At 40.5% G+C, this 21,507-nt stretch overlaps 1 protein-coding gene across 2 annotated transcripts in view; it reads left to right on the top strand.

Annotated features, from left to right (window-relative positions):
- kat6b (K(lysine) acetyltransferase 6B) overlaps window positions 1-21,507 on the top strand; it is a 170,908-nt gene that overhangs the window by 44,763 nt on the left and 104,638 nt on the right. For both annotated transcript variants that reach the window (XM_041176216.1, XM_041176217.1), the window contains exon 3: window positions 19,694-19,802. In XM_041176216.1, the coding sequence (XP_041032150.1) occupies window positions 19,694-19,802 (109 nt within the window). The remainder of the gene's footprint in view (window positions 1-19,693; window positions 19,803-21,507) is intronic.

Raw genomic sequence — 21,507 nt, 5'->3', positions numbered from 1 at the left:
CACGGTTTCCGTTCTTCGGTTGTGTCAAGCAGAACACTATTGCTCCAAAGGGGTACCTTTGCCCCAACAACCTGCAGCACAAAGTCACCAGCCTTCGGGTGCCTTCTTCACTTAGGGTCTGCTCCCCTCAGCTCTTTACCTGTTTGGAGCCTGCTTCTCTGCTCTTCTGTTTTCCATTCAGTTAACTGAGACCTGTTTCAGTCCCCTGCCTGTGCCCCCCTACCTAGGACTTCCTTTTGGGACTACCTGGGACACTTGCTGACTATGCTGCTCCGCAATCGATCACTTGACCCTGCTTTTCACACCATTTTCCTAAGCACAAGCATTGAGCGGGCCCCAAGGAATGTAACAGTGCCGATCTGTGCGCTTGCAGCCTGCTCACGGGTCTGCAGTGCACTTCTGAGGGCTGTCGGGAGTTGAAATTCCTGATCTCTGAGTTCAACATCAAGGTACGTTTGTGTTTTATAACAGTGCTCATCTAATTCTGGCCTCTTGAGGATCCCTGCTTTTAATCACTCCACCATTGGTGTCTGTGCCTTCAGCTGTCAAGGCCCTAAGCTCTGGATTCCCTCCCTAAATCTCTCTCTCACTTTTTCTTTCTTTAAAAAGTTCACCTCTTTGACCAAGCTTTTGGCCATCTGCCTTAATATTGTCTTATGTTGCATGGTGTCTAAATACTGCTCTTCTGAAGTACTTTGGGATGTTTTATTCCATTAAAGGTGTTGCATAACTTATATTTATTTTATATTGTGAATAAAGTAGTCTCTACTCAACCAGATGCTGTCACGACAGCATATCACAGCCCCGAATTACTTACGGGCATATTGAACTTTTAAGAAAGGCATGTGTTTTTTAAAAAGATAACATAAGCAAGAGCTGGCTGAGAATGTAAAGTAACCACTTTCTGGAAAATTCCTGTGTGGATTATACTTGACCAACTAGCCCAGAGAGAAAATGGAATGTTGCGCCTAAAAAGGTGTTAAAACTTACTTCAGACAGGGACCCTTGAAAGGAAGAGATGCAATCCAAAAGACTGAACTTTAATCTCCTGTGGTTGTGGAGACAATGGAGAGTGATTACCACATCTCAGCAGAAAACCATCTCCTGTTGACACAGCAGTTAGTAAAGACTGAGTTATTTAAAATGCCAGAGGGAAACTTAAAACAACTGTCATAACCCATATTTTCAACTGGCATCCAACTTAGCAGGTCTGACAGCATCTGTGGAGAGAGAAACAGAGTTGACGTTTCGAGTCCGTATGACTCTTCTTCGATTGGTATGTTTGAGATGCAGCTCTGAATTCCGAAATGAAACCACCAAGCCTCCAGAGGTTTTTATATAAACTAAATGAAGCATTTATTAATTTAAAATGAATTGAACACATACACATGTCAACAAATTACTACCATAATAACTTTGAAATAAATCCCCAAATTAATCACTCCCAGGTAAATATCTTCACCAAGGCAACAAAAACCCATAGACTTAAACAGACACCAGGCAAAACACATTTTATCTTATGAATTCAAAATGAGGTTCCTTTCAATTTGGCTCCTTCGCACAATTGTAGGCTTACAGGCGGCATCCCTCTGACTCACACACACCTCTTTTTCTGTATACCTAGCCTTCCCTTTGAATGCAAGTTTTCATTATATCACCAGGCCCTTTGAACTTCACCTCTTCTAACAGTAAAACCTCTTTCATGGTACCAATTTTATTAGGAATATAAATATATTGCTTGGTGTCTCCAAGCTAGATTCAAGATTTCACCCCCAGCCTTTGAATGGTTTACTCAACAAAATGCAAATGTACTCTTACTTTAACTTCCTGACTGTTTAACAACTCAAAACTACTAAACGTCAAAGCACCCAGACTAGCTGGCTTTAGTCCAATTAAGACACCACACTCACACCTACAGGCACAGACCCTACTACAAGTTAATTTAAAATAATTTCCAGTCACATTATATCCATTAATATCTTCATGACATGGGGGGGACATGAGGAAGAACTTTTTAATGCAGAGGGTAGTGGGTGTCTGGAATTTGCTACCCGAATTGGTGGTGGAGGCAGAAACTTTAAAATCTTTTTAAAAAGTACCTGGATCTGCACCTAAAGTGCTGTAAGCTGCAGGGCTATGGGCTGGGTGCAGGAAGGTGGAGTTAGAAGGGGCACTTGGGTGTCCTCGGGCTGGCATGGACAAGATGGGCCGAATGGCTTCCTTCTGTGCTGTAACTTTTTTATGGTTCTAAGGTTCTATATCTCAGAATATGGAAATGGTCTGAGTTGAAAGAAAACAGATTCTGGGTGAAAGACATGTTTGGGTTATTTTTTCCTTGTGTATTCCTGGAAGGGAATGTTTAAAAAGCCAGCTGCAAACCTAATCTGTGTGCTCTAGTTCTGGTGTGCTAGTGTGCGCTGTGAGGGTCACAGCAGAAAAACAGCAACTAGGCATCATTGCAGCTTGCAGGTAAAAGGCTATCTGTGGCTGGAGGCAAGTCAGCAAAGTCAGCTAACCTGCAGAACCAAGAAACAACAAATTTGCTAGAGTTCTTTTGAGGATATAACAAGCAGATTAGATAAAGTGGAACCGGTAGATGTAGTGTATTTGGATTTCCAGAAAGCATTTGATAAGGTGCCACATAAAAGGTTATTGCACAAGATAGGAACTCACGGTATTTGGGGTAGCATATTAGCATGGATTAAGGATTGGCTAACACTCAGAAGACAGAGTTGGGATTATTGGGTCTTTTTCAGGCTGGAAAGACGTAACTAGTGGAGTGCCACAAGGATCAATCCTAGGGCCTCAATTATTTACTACCCTATAATACTGACTTGGAGGAGGGGTCAGAGTGTAATGTATCCAAATTTGCTGATGATACAAAAATAGGTGGGAGGGCATGTTGTGATAAGGACATAAGGAATCTGCAAGGGGATATAGATAGGTTGAGTGAGTGGGCAGAAACTTGGCAGATGGAATTTATTGTAGGAAATTGTGAGGTTGTGCCCTTTGGTAGGAAGAACCAAAAGGCAGACTATTATTTAAATGGAGAGAGACTGCAAAAAAAGTGCAGCACAGAGGGATCTGGGTGTTCTTGTGCATGAAACACAAAAAGTTAGCATGCAGGCGCAGCTAGTAATTAGGAAGGCAAATGGAATTTTGGCTTGTATTGCTCGGTGGTTGGAGTTTAAAAATAGGGAAGTCTTGTTACAACTGTACAGTGATGCCACACCTGGAGTACTGTGTACAGTTTTAGTCCCCGTATTTAAGAAAGGATATACTGGCATTGGTGGCAATTCAAATGAGATTCGCAAGGCTGATTCCTGGGATGAAGGGGTTGACTTATCATGGATGACTAAACAGGTTAGGCCTTTATTCATTAGAGTTTAGAAGAACGAGGGGTTATCTTATTGAAAGGTACAAGATTCTGAGGGGGCTTGATAGGGTAGACATTGAGAAGATGCTTCCACTCGTGGGAGAACCTCGAACAAGGGGACACTCATTTAAGCCTGAGATGTGAAGGAATTTCTTCTCTAAGGATAGTGAATATCTGGAATTCTCTACCCCAGTTGTTGTAGTGGCTAGATCACTGAAAATATTTAAAGAGAAGGTAGACAGATTTTTGAAATATTGGGGAGTTGAGGGCTATGAGGAGCTGGGGCAGATCAGCCATGATCTTATTGAATGGTGGGGCAGGCTTGAGGGGCCATATGGCCTATTCCTGGTCCTGTTTCTTATGTTCTTAAATGTCTCCAAACCAACTGCTCAACTGTCAAAGTCAACTCTACCAGAATCACCCAACTTAGTGGCTGGAACATTTTGCCATCTACTCCTCGTGGGCGAACCAAAGGCTGATTCTTGTATCTTTTTAAACTTTTATTTTTGGACTCAACTTCTCATTTCTGATCTGTGTGTATGTGTGTTGCATTTTTATTACTTTTTCCCTGGCTTTTAGGAACTAATAAACTTGCTCTCTCTTTGACTCAAGAAAGCCTGGTTAAATTGGCTCCTTCTAAAATGTGGATACATTTGGACTGTGAAAAGGTATCCATGAGGGAAGGGATCCCTTTTAAATTAACGTTGTTGCGACCAATCAAGGGGGTTGAATAAAGAAAGGGAGACAGCTCATTCCTCCTCACCCAGGAGCACAACAAAATTGACGTCCTGTTCTGGAAGTTAACAAATGCAGGATACCTCATCCTGGGACCAGTTCTAACGATACCAAGGATTTATTGTATTCAAACTAGCCATGAGAAGCTTTTATGGTCATTTGAGTTTTTAGATCTGATTATTTGATTAATTGTAAAATGTTGCATTATCAGATTACGCTGTTCTTGTAGAATCGCGTACTACTAAATTAAATAATTTCGGTGCCCAGTGGTCACTCAAAATGCTTTTGAATGCACCTATTTTTTATATACACTGTAGCAAATCACATTTAACCAATAAAAAAGAGAAAGGCAGAAAGGACTTGGATTTATATGGTGCCAGTTATGACCTTGGGAATAACCGAAGCACTTTGCAGCCAATTAATTATTTTTGACATATTAGTTACTGTTGCTTTATACAGAACCAAGTCAGCCAATTTACACATTTGCTGAGTCCTACAAACAGTAAATGAGAACAACAGCTAGAAATATGTTCCAATGGTGTTTGGTGTTGAGGAATGAATATTGGCCTTGTCACTGAGAGGATCTCTGCTCTTAGGATAATACTAATATCATGGGATCTTTACATGCACTTTAACAGGCAGAAGGGGCCTCTGTGTGGCGCCTTTAGATGTTAGCCTAGCTTATGTGCTCAGTTCCTAGAGTATGCTTGAGTACACAATCTTTCCTGCTCAGAAGAGAGAATGCTACCAACGGAGCTAAACTGTTATTCAGGGAGAGTTTCGCAAGCCTAACCAAGTATCAGTCACCAAAAACAGATCATGTAATCTATTTGGTTTTGTAGGACTTGAAAGTAAACATAGTTAATGTAAAAATTGGCATTTAAAGTTTTGGGAGCATGTATGTTAAAGCTGCATGTTACTGAGGAATGAGATCTCCACTAACCTTGTTTTGATAAGCTAATTTTAGATTCCATTCAAATTAGTTTATTTAGGTACTGTTGTTTAGATGCATTCCCTGCTTTGTTTTCTAATATCACTTTCTGGTCCCACCAGCAGCTAACGCCTGAAGCCCTAGGGATCAAGCTTAGCTGTCAATGAAATTGTATGCATTTGTGGCCTTGTTAAACAGAATAATTCATGATACTTTTCAGTATGTGCAATTTGACTTTAATGTCTTGAGTGTGAACGAGTTATAAATTGTAAAGGATGCATGGATCAACAAAAAGCTGACGATTCAAATTTCTAAAGGATCTTGTTTCTTGGAAGGGAGGCCTTTGAAGTATTGTTTGCAAAGTCAAATCCAAATGTTTGGTTCTGCCAACCATGCAGATATACTCAACCCCATCCTGCTGCATATATTATACAGGAAAACTGACATGCCTCCTGACCCCACTCATCAGGAGAGTGCCAGCTGCACAGAGTAAAACAGAAACACCTTCGCTCAATGTTGGACACTACTCCAGACACTTGCATAGTAATAAGTGTCATCATAAAAGTCCTGCGATCAAAGCTATGTGTTCCTGTTATTCTGGGCATCACAAAATTCCATTTTCATGACAATAGAATATTTTTATGGAGGCTGAAGACATAAATAAGAGCACAGATATCACAAATTATTGATTTCTCCTGTGAACATCTTCATGTCCAAACTAAAATTTTTAAGATCTATCCAAACGAGAAACCCTGAATTACAAAGGACTTGAAAGCAATGAAGGAAAGACAAATTGAATTTAGTGGAGGGGGTCAAGAGAAACTTGATGAACTGAAAATCAAGGTGAGAAAGGAAATGCATAATGCGAAAGATGCATATAGAGACAAGTTGCAGAACTGTTTTCGGACCAGATATGCATGGAAGCGTACGTGTAAAATGTCAGGCTCCACATCAAAAAAGAGAAATTACCCTTTTTTATCTGCAGATAACCCTCGACGTTGTGAATGAATTGAACGGATTTCTTAGTCAGTTTGAAAATGATGAATTCGAGCAACATGTGATTGTTCTGCAGGCTTCACTTGAACTGAAGGATCTCGTATTACTATCAATAAAGGGGAGGTAGAGGAGCAATTCAAGCGAGCGAATCCATGGAAAGCATGTGGCCCAGATCATATCAGTGGAAAAATTCTAAAGGAACGTGCTGTTCAGTTGGCAGTTCCTTTCTCTCTGGTCTTTCAGAAACTGTTTGACACACATACTGTTCCTTGCTGTTGGAAATCAGCCATCATCGTCCCAGTTGCTAAGAAGTCGTGGCCTGTTGAGCTGAATGATTACCAACCAGTTGCTCTTACGTTGATGGTCATGAAGTGTTTTGAGTGCGTTGTGTCAAAGCGTCTTTTAGATCCTCTTGTTCCACATATTGTCAGTTACAGTTTGCTATCAACCTCATAAGTCAGTGGATGATGCTACTGTGACCTTGATCCATCTGATTCAACAACAATACGGATAGATTAGGCAGCAATGTTCATACTGCCTTTGTTGAATCCTATTATAAACTGAAAAGCAATCAAGCTTGTTGAAAATTTTTTAAAACTTCCGTGTCAATCCTGCTGTCCTACTTTTGATCAGTGAGTTCCTTCACAACAGGCCCCAACGGGTGTTAATTTCTGTGATTTACTCGGAGCCTATGTGAACGAATGCTGGATCTCTTTAGAGTGATGTAATGTCATCTTTATTTTTCATCTTCTGCGCAAATGATGTTGATCAAAGTACAATGTGATAATCCTGGATGACGCTGATAAGACGATACTTGTGGGTTTCATCAGGAATAATGAAGTAAACTATTGGAAAGCGGTAGAGAGGTTCCTAAAATGGTGCAATAACAATTCTCTTAAATTGAATGAAAACAAGAGAAAGAACTAGTTATAGACTTTAGAGAAATAACAGTTAATGATATTGTTCCTGTAAAGATTCACGATGTGGATATTGAGATAATTAGTAACTACAAGTATCTAGGTGACAAAGTAGATGATAAGTTGAATTGGAGTGAAGGGTGTACAGATGCGGTGGCCAAGGGACACACACGATTATTCCACCTCAGAAAATGGAAATCTTTTCAAGTAGATCCTACAATCTTGAAACTCTTCTACACAGCTGTAGTTGAGCGTGCTATCCTTTTGGAATGTCTTGCTTGGTACTGTTGTCTTAGGAAAGCAGACTCTTTAAGGGTATAGAGATTATTGAACCAGGCAAGAAAGGTATTTGATGAGCAGATCTTTCTTGATGAAATCTGCTCTCAAATAATTTTGACAAGAGTATCATGAACGATGAGAATCACCCCTTGTCTCCTATTACTGTTGGATGTGTTCAAAGAAAAGGACACAATCCCTCAGATGCAGAACAAATCAATTCCTGGATTTGTTTGTGTCATTCTCCAAGAACTTTTAACAGGAGTTTGATGTATGGATGAGGATATGCACTCATGGCCGGACTCACTGACTGATCATTTAATGCATTGAAGTAGGTTTTGATACATATTTAATTAAAGTTAGATCTCCGTGATAGGGTAATTTTCTTTCTTTTCGTGTTATTCAGTTTTATGCATTTTTTTAATAAGCAAGCAATGTACCCCAAAATGAATTTCCATATGAATTTCTATATGGATAATAAAGTGAAATTGAGAATCAAGAATGGACACTAATGCCCACAGCCTGCTGTCTCAATTTCTCTATTATTGAAATAGAGCATCAATACCACTGAGATGAGAAATGTTCAAATATGTTTCATGAGAGTCAGATTATGGTTATTACTTTGACCACTTAGGGAGGGGTTTTAATTATTTGCTTCAAAGTTTTCTTTAGCTAATTCACTATCTAAGTTTTTTTTTTGCTCACTGCAGTTTATTTCTTTCAGCTTTGTGAGTAGATTCTTTCATTAGTGCCCCACTCCTAGCTTAACCAAAAGGAACCGAGTTTCATAGTAAGTGAGATTGCATCACTATCTACAACAATGGACCCCAGAATTAGGCTGGGTATAACAGTCAATTGTGAATGACTTTGATTTTAGTCTTCCAGTCAGTGATGGTCCTGTTGTGATAAGGATCCAACTGTATTGGATGTCAGTCTGAATCTTGATCATTAATCTGCATCCAACATAACAGCAATGCGGCATGCCAGTATATATTTTTAAAATCTAGTATATTTTCCCCTGCCTATTCCTCACTAATTCTTCCAGAAGAACATTCCACTTATCTATAGCTGTCATAATATTTAAGCATGATAATCATATCCTCCTCAATCTCTTTTAAGTGAGAAGAAATTGAACTCTCAGACCCATTTCTCACAACTAACTAAATTACACTACATGATGATTTCAGAACATATGATAGGAATGAGAAATACAATTCAGCCAATTTAACTTGCCTTATTAATTGAGTCATGTTCAGTAAATTTACATGCTTCCTCTTTTATCTAATACCCAGCACGCATCCTGTGCTCCATGGTGAACTGAGAATTTCTCTTTTTTTTAATGTTTCAGCTGTGTCTGAAAACTACAGAACAATCTCACACATGGCAGAACACTTAAGGTGGTTGTATATGCATCTTATGATAACCAGACAATGTGCTGGAGACCTACTTTCTAATCAGAAAAAAATAGACTGCACTTTGCTTTCTGTGGAATGCATGGGTTAATTGCTGTTTTGTACATGATCACAGGATGTCCCAATTCATTTGTGCAGCTTTTGTCATGTTCATAAACATTGATCTGTTTCCTTTTGACCCATGTGTGAGATCTTGGATCAGGTTGTGAGATGCATTTGTGGTGGTAAGAGAGCAAAATTGTTACAAGGAGGACAGTGCCAACGAGCGTTCACTTTCACTTGGTACACTTGTGGGGGAGATGGACTCACAGCAGGCACATTTCTACCAAAATCCCGCTTGCAGATCTGAATTAAACAGCTGGTGATGCATAAGCCTGGTGCACAGCATTGGGCTTGGTTGACAATACATCAGAGAGGTTAACACATTGCAAAGTATCTTGCTAAGGCTTTCTACCATGCTGAAAGCCCCAAAGCTGTTGAAGAAACTCTTGGGTTTGCAACAGCTGCTGCTTAAATCATTACCTTGAGGGCAAATATGAGAATAGACACCAATCCAAGGTTTGTTGCCTAGCAAGTTTTCTGAGAATTCTATGGGTCTTGGGTCAGAGCAGTGTCCTTTTGAGCCAACAGCCTCCACAGAAGTTTACTTGAGTTAATTTGTTATTTGGGGGGGGGGGGGGGGTGCAGTAACTGTCAGCTGCACCAGTTCCTCCTGGAAGGTCAGCAGATATCCTGGTGGAAGGTCTGAGTGTTAAAAGAGAATGGTTGGGTGCAAGCTGAGGCATATGACTTATCTCACTAAGATAGATGAATTGTCGTATCCATCCAGTGAGGTTAGAATCTTCTAGGTTAGTTAATAAGATTATTCCCCATGCTGATCATGTAGTCTTCCTCTGACAACCTTGGGAAACCTGTGCAGAAAATGAAAGATGGCTGTGCTGTCTTTTTTGTATTTGCAGATTAAGGTTGGGAACTACAATAATTTGGAGATGATTGTTATCCTTTGGTGAGTCTGAATATTGCTAACTGCTCTTGATGATTTTTTTACATTTTAATAGGAAGGATAGGGTAGGCGCTTAATAGTTGGAAGGTGCATGTCTCGGTGGGATAGAGGAGCAAAGGGATTGCGGAATACAAATACATCAATCACTTAAAGTTGCACCACAGGCTAGCAAGACCATTATAAAGCAAACCAACACTAGGCTTTATTTCTAGAAGTGTAGAATTAAAAAGTAGGGAACTCATGCTAAATCTGCATCAAACCATGGTTCAAACACACTTAGAATACTTCATGCAGTTCTGGTTGCCATATTATAAAAAGGATATGGGGCACAGGAGAAGCTGCAGAGAAAATTTGGAAGGATGATACCAGAACTATCTGGGTATACATACCAGGGAAAGATTGGCAGACTGGATCTATTTATCTCTTGAAAAAAGAAGGCTGATGCATGACCTAATAGAGGTATTTAAAATTATGAAAGGTTTTGTTAGAGGGGATACAGAGACAATGTTTCCTCTTGTGGGGAAAAGCATAATTGAACTTTGCATCCACTTTGAAAGAGAGGTGAGTGTGTCTAAGACTAGTATCTTAAACTTAAATAAGGGCAACTATGTGAGGGTGAAAACTGAACTAGCTGAGGTGAACTGGGAAACTAGGCTAGAGGATAGATCAATAGAGAAGCAGTAGCAGGCATTTAAGGGGATATTTCAGAGTTTTCAGAATAAGTACATTACTATTAAAAAGAAAAATCCTAGGGGGAGGACCCACCATCTGTGGTTAACTAAAGAAGTCAAGGAAAGCATCAAACTTAAGGAAAAAGCATACAAAGGTGAATGGCAGGACGATTGGACAGAATATAAAGAATGGCAGAGAATGGCTAAAATGTTAAGCAGGAGAAAGAAATTAGACTTTGAGAGGAAGCTAGCTAGAAATGTAAAAATGGTTAGGAGTTTCTACAAGTATTTAAAAAGGAAAAGAGTAAGTAGTAAATAAGAGTGTTGGTCCCCTAGAGAGTGACAGTGGGGAGTTAATAATAGATGATAAGGAAATGGTGGAAGAAACAAACAAATATTTTGCTTCTGTGTTCACTATAGAGGATACAAAAAACATTCCAATAATAACTGCAAATCAGGAGGTGAACAGGAGAAAGGAACTTGGTGAAATTGAAATCACCAGGGAAATGGTACTGAGCAAACTGATGGAGCTGTGAGCTGGAAAGTCTCCAGGTCCCGATGGACTGCATCCTCGGGTTTTAAAAGAGGTGGATAATGAGGTAGTCAGCGCACTGGTGTTAATTTTCCAAAAGTCGCTAGATTCTGGATAGGTTCCTTCAGACTGGAAAGTAGCAAATCTAGCGCCTCTACTTAAGAGAGGGAGGTAGAAAACAGGAAAGTATAGGCCAGTTAGCTTGACACCTGTAATGGGGAAGTTATTAAAATCGAACATTAAGGAAGTTATAGCTGGGCACGTAGAAGAACTCAAGGCAACCCAGAAGAGTCAGCATGGTTTTGTGAAACGAAAATCATGTTTAACCAATTTATTGGAGAGTTTTGAAGGAGTAACATGTGCATAACATACGGATAAAGGAGAGCCTGTAGGCGTACTGTACTTGGATTTCTAAAAGGCATTCGATAAGGTGCCACATCAAAGATTATTACAGAAAATAAAAGCGCATGGTGTTGGGATTAACATATTAGCATGGATAGAAGATTGGCTGGCTGACAAAAAGCAGAGAGAGTATGCATAAATGGGTCTTTTTTGGATTGGCAGGATGTAACGAGTGGAGCCCCACAGGGGTCTGTACTGGGGCCTCAATTTTTTTTACGATATACATCAATGGCTTAGATGAGGGGAGCGAAGGTATGGTAGCTAAATTTGCAGATGACACAAAAATAGGTAGGAAAGTATGTTGTGAAGAGGACGTGAGGATGCAGATGGATATAGATAGGTTGAGCGAGTGGACAAAGAACTGACAAATGGAGTTTAACTTGGGAAAATGTGAAGTTGTTAACTTTGGCAGGAAGAACAAAAAAGCAGAGTATTACTTAAATGGAGAACAGCTGCAGAATTCTGAGGTGCAAAGGGATCTAGTTGTTCTAGTATGAGTCACAAAAAGTTAGCATGTAGGTACAGAAAATAATTAAGAATGTTAATGAATGCTATCCTTTATTATGAGAGGGATTGAACATATAAGTAAGGATGTTAGGCTTCAGTTATACAGGGCATCGGTGAGACCACACCTTGAATACTGTGTATCTCCTTATTTAAGGAAAGATGTAAATGCATTGGAGACAGTTCAAAGGATACCTGGAATGAGTGGGTTGGCTTATGAGGGAAGGTTGGACAGACTGAGCTTCTTTCCTTTGGAGATTAGAAGAGTGAGGGGTGATTTGATTGAAGCATACAAGATCCTGAACAACCTTGACGACATAGACTTTAAAAGGATGTTTCCTCTTGTGGGTGAGTCCAGAACCAGGGGGCATTGTTTTGAAGTTAGTGGTCACCCTTTTAGGACAGAGATGAGGAGAAATTTTTTCTGAGGGTTGCGCGACTTTGTAACTCTTTGCCTCAGAAGCTGGTGGAGGTGGGATCATTGAATAATTTTAAGGCAGAGGTAGATAACCTTTGATTCTCTTGCCAAACAAGAATTTATCAGGATTAGATGGGAATGTAGAAATCGAGACACAAGAAGATCAGCCATGATCTTATTGAGTGGGAGTTGGCTCGAGGAGCCGAATGATCTACTCCGGTACCTATTTCTTATGCTCTTATAAATAGAGGCCATCAATGATGTCTTCATCTAATAAGCAACTCAGAAGAAACTTCTTTTACCAAACAGTGATGAGAATGTGGAATTTGCTACCACAGGGAGTGGGTTTATTGAATAGTTTAGATGTATTTAAGGGGATGCTAGACAAGTGTATTAGGGAGAAGGGAAAAGAGGATTACAATGGTAGATTTAGGTCAGGATAGATGGGAGGAGGCTCAAGTGGAGCATAAACGCTAGCTTGGACTTGTTGGACTGAATAGCCTGTTTTTGTGATGTACACCCTATGTAACAACATTTTTCCTATTTAATGTCTCATCAAAAGACGACATCAACATTATTATTTCTTCACTGCACTGAAGTATCACCCTAAATAATAAACACCGCTTTCTGGACTGGTATCTTCTGGCACATTCATGGCTGACTCTAGTTTGCACAGGCAGTTCATTAATTTTTTTCTTTAAACGTGTTATGAGGAAAATCAATTTTTTTGCTCCCATTCTGATGCAAAATATCCTAATCGTTTGACTTATTAATGGCATTATGAATGTAGAACACTAGTAATGTTCACTGTATGACTAGAACAAAACTGTGAACATTTGTTCATATTGACATCCTTGGCCAATTGTGTAGTTTAGCCAGGGTTAGATGACTCCAAAACAGTGCTCCCGTTTTCTTCATTGTCCCCACGCAGGAATATTTATGACATCATTGGAGTAACCTAGTAGGGAAGAAACTCAACTGGATCTAAATGTCGGGTAAGTTCTGAGGGTGGAGGAGGGGCCTGGGGTGGGCTGGTGGGGAAGGTGAAAAGAAGGAAGGTAAGTGAGCCAATCAGAAAGGTAAGTGGCTCTGTGGTTACACTCTATTGGCAGTGGAAGATGAGAGCAAAGTTCACCCTCCATTGCACACTCCCTCAATGTGTTGGTTTTCCATACTGTTGAACTGTAGGCTTTTTCTTCTTCATTAGGATTTCAGTAAAGGGTAAAGGCTCAAGGAATCTTTGTACCATCAGAAGGAAATAAGAAATTTGGGCAACATTTTGAGTTTTTGTGTTGCAAAATTGTGGAGCAGCCTGCTAGAAAGTACAGTTGCTGATAATAGCTTGTGAATGCCTCATGTTTATAAAATCCACTCCTTTCTCTGCTATATTGACATTAACATATAGCCGAAACATTATCACAGTTAAAATATAATAGTGTACAGAGAAATGCCTAGAGTGCTTTTAAATATTCTGACATAAATATTGTAAATGGGAAGCAGTGAAAGGAATTATGTTAGCAATGCTGAAAGCATAAAAGAAGTAGAGAAAAAAGAACACACTGAAAAGAATAAAAGTAAAGCTGGCTTCTGGGTGAACCGAAATTGTCTGACTTTTTTCTATTCGTTCAGAGGCTGTGGGCTTTGTGGTTGGGCCAGTATTTATTGTCCATCCCTAGTTGCCCTTGAGAAGGTGGTGGTGAGCTGCTGCCTTGAACTGCTGCAGCCCATGTGGTGTAGGTGCTATAAGGAAGGGAGTTCCAGGATTTTGACCAAACAACAGTGAAGGATCGGTGATATATTTCCAAGTCAGGATGGTGTATTGCTTGGAGGGGACCTTGCAGGTGTTCCCATGTGTCTGCTGCCTTTGTCCTTCTAGATTGTAGTGGTTGTGGGTTTGGAAGGTTCTGCTTAAGGAGCCTTGGTGAATTCCTTGGAAGGAAAAGAAAATCTAGAAAGGAACATTTTAATTCTACTTCATGCTATCATCAAAGAACAATTATGATACTTGTGTATGAATACTGGGCTTCACTGTGATTATACTTGAGAGATATTTTAGTTTTAGAAAATATAGATGATGGAATTTGTGTTAGAGATGTAGAAAGTAGTGCATCCATGCTCATTTAAATTGAGCAAATTGGTTTTGCATTGTGTCCACCAAAGTTGGAACATACGTTTTCTCTGATTCTTTATTGAGACAAATTTTATATCCTGAGGTTTAACAGAACATAGTTGGTGCAAAACTTCTTTATTCTTGGCAAACAGATAATGAAACTGAAAAAAATAATGATGGAAATGGGAAAGCATTTTAATCGAACAGTGTGAATTCACTGAGTCAAGGGATGGAAAATTATAGTTTTGAGCAGAAATTTGAGATAGTGGGAATTCCCATTGGAGTAGAAATGGCTAAAAGTAGATTCAGTTTGTAAAATGATGACGGGTTTTAGTAGGGTGCATTGGGGAAACACCACTTGTTTTAGTTAGGTAGTCAGCGATGACTTAAAATTGTCACGAAGATTGAAGGGGGGAATGACGTTAGAAGAAAGTTTCTTTATGCAGACTGCTGAAGTGTCAAATCCTTGCTATAGGTAGTGCTTGAGACAGAGAATGCATCTTTTGAGAGAAAATTGGGTAAATATTTGAAGCAGAGGAACGCATGTAGACTATGTGAAGAGAATGGGACAGTAGGATTCGTTTTGGATGGCTTTAACATAAAGCTGGCACAGAATTAATAGACCAAAATCTACTTTGGTGGTGTAGAATTTTGACAGTTTATATTATTAATTCTTGGGATTTGGGCATTCCTAGCAGGGCCCACATTTATTGCAGGTCCCTCGTTGCCCTTGGGTCTTTTTATTAAACTGCTGTAGACTATGGCCAGAATTTTATGCTCCCCTACTGGTGGGTTTTTAGGCAGGTGGTGGGAAGTGTGAAATTTGAAGGATTGGGATTGCCTCCGGGTTCCCACGTGCCCTGACCACACGGCAACTTCATGTTGGGGCGGGCAAGGCCTCTGATGGAAAGCCCACCCTCGCCCCAGTTGTGTCCCTCAAGTGACCAATTATTGGCCACTTAAGAGCCGTTTACTGCCCAGCCTCAATTTTTAGGCTAGCAGGAGGATTGAACTTCTGTAGGAGAAGCCCAAAAAGAACAGTTACAACTCTGGTAGAAAGGGTGGGATGGAGGAGGTAGGGGAGCCTCCATCAGAAGTCCCCTTCTGAATTTGGATGGCATAACCCCCCCTATCTGGCCCCCTTAAGGTCCAGTAGCCTCGGGACCTCCCTCCCCCACCCCCACACACACCCTCCTGAGACCCCGATTACCCCCTTTGTGCGCCCAATGACGACCCCCCCCCCCCAAAACGACCCCTTGGGCCTCCAGTTCTTGGACTTAGGCTCTGAAGTCCTCCTGCATTTCTTCTTCTGCCCACTGCAGCGGGACTTTCACCGTGAGTGAGGGACGGATGTGCCGCCTGCTGCCACTTAACGCTCATTTGAACACAGAGCGCTCAAACTCCACTAACCCTTTTGATGGCAGGAAGCTAGACACCGCCATCTGAAAAACACAGGTCCATGTGGTGCAGGAGCTCTTGCAATGGGTATTGACCAAGATATTAACCAAGCAACAATGAAGGAATAGCAATGTATTTCCAAGTCAGAATTGTGTGTGTCTTGCAGGAGGACTTGGAGGTGATTGTGTTTACTTGCACCTACTGCCCGTGTCAGAACCATAGAAAAGTTACTGCACAGAAAGAGGCCATTCAGCCCATCATGTCAGCACTGGCCAAAAAAGAATAATTTTTAAAAATGGCTGCCCAAAAAATCAAAATCAAAAATAGCCACCCAAATCTTCTAATTGGTGGGACTATAAAGATGGAAAGGAGTGAACCTCTTATTTGAATTGTTTTGTTAGAGTACTTGAAAGTTGGGAGATGAAGCATAGTTGGCATATGAAACATTGACGAAAGAGCTGAACTTCCAAGGGGAGGTGAGAGTAACTCTCCTTGGCATCAAGGAGCCCTAGCAAAACTGGAGTCAATGGGAATCAGGGGGAAAACTCTCCACTGGTTGGAGTCATACCTAGCACAAAGGAAGATGGTTGTGGTTGTTGGAGGTCAATCATGTCAGTCCCAGGACATCACTGAAGGAGTTCCTCAGGGTAGTGTCCTCATTCCAACCATCTTCAGCTGCTTCATCAATGACCTTCCTTCCATCGTAAGGTCAGAAGTGGGAATGTTCGCTGAGGACTTGGAGGTGATTGTGTTTCCATGCACCTACTGCCCTTGTCAGAACCATAGAACAGTTACTGTACAGAAAGAGGCCATTCAGCCCATCATGTCAGCACTGGCCAAAAAAGAATAATTTTTAAAAATGGCTGCCCAAAAATCAAAATCAAAAATAGCCTCCCAAATCTTCTAATTGGTGGGACTATAAAGATGGAAAAGATGGCAATGCTCAGCACCATTCCTGACTCCTCAGATGTTGAAGCAGTCCATGTCCAAACGCAGCCAAGACCTGGACAATATCTAGGCTTGGGCTGACAAATGGCAAGTAACATTCGTGCCATATAATGACCATCTCCAACAAGAGAGAGTCTGACCATTGTCCCTTGATGTTCATCACGGAATCCCCCACAATCAACATTCTGGGGCTACCATTGACCAGAAACAGAACTGGATAACCATATAAATACTGTGGCTATTAGAGCAGGTCAGAGGCTAGGAATCCTGCGACAAGTAACTCACTTCCTGACTCTTCAAAGCCTGTCCACCATCCACAAAACACAAGTCAAGAGTGTGATGGAATACTCCCCACTTGCCTGGATGAGAGTGGCTCCCAAAACACTCAAGAAGCTCAACACCATCCAGGACAAAGCAGCCCACTTGATTGGCACCACATCCACAAACATTCACTCCCTCCTCCACCGACGCACAGTAACAGCAATGTGTACCATCTACCAGATGTGCTGCAGGAATTCAACAAAGCTCCTTGGACAGCACCTTCCAAACCCACGACCACTACCATCTAGAAGGACAAGGGCAGATAGATGGCAACACCACCACCTGGAAGTTCTCCTCCAGGTCACTCACCACTCTGACTTGGAAATATATTGCCGTTCCTTCACTGTTGCTGAGTCAAAATCCTGGAACTCCCTCCTAACCATACTGTGGGTGCACCTACATTACATGGACTGCAGCAGTTCAAGAAGACAGCTCACTACCATCTTCTCAAGGGCAACTAGGTTTGGGCAATAAATGCTGGCCCAGCCAGCGAAGCCCAGATCCCGGGAATGAATTAAAAGAAAAAGAAAAATAAAGCTGTTTATAAATAATTATAAATAAAATCTGTGATAGCAAATTAGCTAAGAGGTGTAATCTTCTATAATATTTTATCTTTACGAATTTTAGATGAATTGTATGTAATTTACAATATCAGATTTATCCTACATCAACAAAATGAGTTAAATTAGATAACTTATTTTGCTCACCTGCAATTTTGAGGTAATTTTTGACAATTGCATCTGATTTGTTAATGCAGTCTTTTCAATTCCCGTGGAGCAAGAGCTCCAAATTAGGAAGTTAGGTAGTTAGGATTGGGCTAATCTTGCCTCTTATTCAAACTCTCACCACAACTGACCCTTCCTCTCTGGGAATGGAAATGAAAGAGAATGTGTAAGTAAGTATTCTAGAGTTGGATAATGAGATAATGCATTGAATACAATGATCTCGTTGAAAAGTTTGAGTTAGACACAACTGCAATCTTCCAAAGTTTTTTTTCTTAGTCAACACTTTTTCAATCCCAAGCTTTATTATTACCTTGGAACATATTCCAAAGTCTGGTATTCTCTGATAAATTGAATCCCAAGATTTTTTTCACCTCTCCTACTGTAAAGCATCAGACTATCACAGTAAATAGCAATGAAGCTTAAATCCTGCAATCAAATAAAGATTTGAAAAGTAGCAATATTATCCCATGTGCCTTAACAAGAAATTAAATTTGGACTTCCTTGAATAAGACTGGATAAAGTTATAGCTTTTATATACTTATCCCAAGTTTTGTTTGGCTCTTTGAAAGGTTGTTATTGCCAGATTGACTGGTATGTATCCATTATGCTTAGAATGCTGACTGTTGATACATTTTTCCAGTGATAAACCCGTACATCAAAAAAAAATCAATACAGCATACTGAAACATCACTCTATTGGAACAAATGTGAAGTTATTTATTGAGCTATTTCTGGGCTAAGGGTGGAGGGGCTATTGCATTTTCCATACTGATATTTATGAAGATGCAATGTCATCTAGTAATCTTCATGTATTCTGCTTTTGGCTAGGTTCAAGGTTGCGAAACCTCCTTAGCAAAAGCAATTGTTCAATATTTCAAGCCTATTTTGCCAGAAAGTTAAACCTGTTTTAAAAGCTTGGCTCAAAAGCAAAGAGACAATCCTCAATAAATTTTATTCAGACACTTCGCTTGGAGGGAATTCAACATGGGTTAATTAGACTGATTCTTGGGATAAGGGAGTTGTCATACGAGGCGAGATTGTGTACACCAGAATAAAAGCAAAATATTGGAAATAAAATCAGAAAATGCTGGGAAAACTCAGCAGGTCTGGCAGCCTTTGTGGAGAGGGGAACAGAGTTAATGTTTCAAGTCCATATAACACTTCAGAGCTGAAAAGAGGTAGAAATGTAATGCTGTTGAGAAGACGAAGGGTGGGGGTGTGCAGGGTGGCGTGGAGCAAAATAGAAAGTCGTGGATAGGTTGGAGGTCAAGAGAGATTAAATGACAAAGATATCATGAACACAAGACAAAAGGCGTGGTAATGATAGTGTTAAAGACTAAAGCAGGTGTTAATTGTGCCTAGTTAATAGTACCTAGGCACTTTACAGCCTTCTGGATATTGAGTTCAACAACTTCAGACCACGAACTCTGTCCTCATTTTGAGGAAGAAGATCGACTATGATCTTACTTTATGACAAGGCAGTCTTGAAAGCCCAAATGGCCTATTTCTGCTCCTATTTCTTATGTTTTTGTCCTTCCAAATAGGATAATCAATTGTGCTTATCAAAGTAAATTTCTTTACTGGTTTCCGACTATAAACAGACCTTTTTTTTATAGTTGCAGATGGAAATACTGACATTTTAGTTTGAGAAATTGAGCATTCTATTAAATCATGTAGAAGAATAATTTAAAATGTAACCTGAGCTGACTAAATTATTTTTCAAGCTGCTTGAGCAATGCATAGCGTAGTACTGGACATTGTTCATTGCTGAGTACAGTAGGTCGACTAAAAAATATCCACTGAACCAAATTAATGTCCAGTATACCAAAATGAACGAGTTAAATCAGTAAGTTATGAGATACAGCCTATTTGCTTTAAAATGTATAATGGGTGAACATTGTATATTTTGTGATTTATAATGAAAACTTTATTATTCATAGCCATTTTTAACATTACTATATTTGACTGTCACACTTGTATGGCAAAAAAAATTAAATGAAGAAAACCTCTTGTTTCTAGCCCCGTGCAAATCCCTTTCCAATCTGCAGTTTCTGCTTGGGGACAAAGGAATACAATCGAGAAAAAAAACCAGAAGATCTCATCTCCTGCGCGGACTGTGGTAGCAGTGGTGAGTTGAATCATTTATACATCAGTAATTCAACAAATAAAAAAAGACTTTATGTTGGGGGAATTTCATTTTCCAGCAGCATTCCTTGTAAGATTTTTTTCTGCATTAACATGCTGAATTTTAAGCACAGTTCAGATATGCAACCCGTTGTGATGCTCAGCAGGAATTTGTTGCATTTCAGGCTTAGATGCTGTTCCTTAACATACATTCTTTTCATTATGGATTCATGTCGTGGAGGAGAAATCATGAAAATAAACTCAACTTAAGGCCTATTTGGGAATGCATGAAGGAAAGAAACAGGAAATAAGAAATTTTAACATCCCCCCCCCCCCCCTTACCCATTTACACTACCCAGTTTGTATTAGAGGCAACCTAGAATATATTTTGCACCTCAAAATAAATATATTAATGTTGGTCACCTATTCCTGCCAGTAGTTGTATTGTATCTTTGTTAGTGTCAGTTCTCTTATCTGCAATTTTTAAGTTTTAGAAGTCCAGGTCTGTGGTGATGTATAAAAGCTGCAGGCTTAGAAATAGTATTTAACATGGGTGAACACTAGTCCTACTAGATACAACTACTACTTGCAGCTGCAGCCTTTCATGTAGCAGAACATCCCATTGTGCCTTACAGAGAAGATCAGGGAATCTGTACAGTGGGTGGGAAGTTAAGGGAGGTGGCAGAACATGCAGCTGGAGAAATAGAATATTTTTATTGAATTGTGAAGATAGGGAGAGGACTTAGAAAGGAGAAGGGGTTTAGGAAGAGACTTGGTGATTATGAGGTTAGTGAAGAGACTGTGTGCAGAATCTTCTGGCTGGCGTGTGGGGCGGAGCGCTTAAAATATCACGCGAGTGTCCCGACGTCAGCACGCGGCATCGCGATATTTCAGTTGGCGGGTGCACTATGCAGCAGGACGCACGCCCACCATTAATTAAAGGCCTCGTTAAGGCCCTTAACTTGCCAATCATTGAAGATTTTGTGGGGCCCATGCGAACTTCAGCTCAGCATATGGGCCCAACGAACAGGCAGGTAGGTGATTTTTTTTTTACAAACCTCATCCAGTGGCGGGATGAGGTTTGATAGCAGTTTTAAAAACGCTTAATAAAGTTTTTGTTTATTTCATTAACATGTCCCATCTCGTGACATTTTCATATGAGGGAGACATGTTAATGAATTTTTTATTGTTCTGTTTTTTATATTTGCCAGCCTTTCAGCGATCTCCCTGAGGCAGCACTTTGCCTCAGGGAGATGTGCGCTCTTTCGCGCGCATGCATGAAAAAGCGCGCTCTTGACAGTTGGGGAATCCCCCCTCCACACAGGAAGTGCATAGCGCTTCCCACTGGGCGGGCCTTAATTGGCCCACCCACTTAAAATAGCGGCAGGGCCTGTTTCGGCAGCAGCAATCGGCTGCCCGCCTGCCACCGAGCCTTTGGGGCCCACCCACCCATCAATGGCAAAATTCTGCCCTGTGTGTTTGTTTGAGAAACCAAGACTAGGGATGGTGAAGATGTGAATGAGGGTTTGGCCATGTTGGGAAGGTAGAAATTTGGGACGGCGGCTTAGTCAAGGTGGAAGTCAGCAGTCCTGGAATGTGATGGGCGGGATGTAGAGATTGAACAGGATAGTTGAGTTATTCAGGCTGTGGTGCCCCAGTGCCTGGGAAGGGGATGAAATTGGCCCTGTGGAATACAAGTTCATATTATG

Source organism: Carcharodon carcharias, chromosome 28 (genome assembly GCF_017639515.1).
Source record: "Carcharodon carcharias isolate sCarCar2 chromosome 28, sCarCar2.pri, whole genome shotgun sequence".
Classification (NCBI taxonomy): domain Eukaryota; kingdom Metazoa; phylum Chordata; class Chondrichthyes; order Lamniformes; family Lamnidae; genus Carcharodon; species Carcharodon carcharias.
The sequence above is the reverse complement of the archived record's forward strand: the minus strand, read 5'-3'. Positions and strand labels throughout refer to the sequence as shown.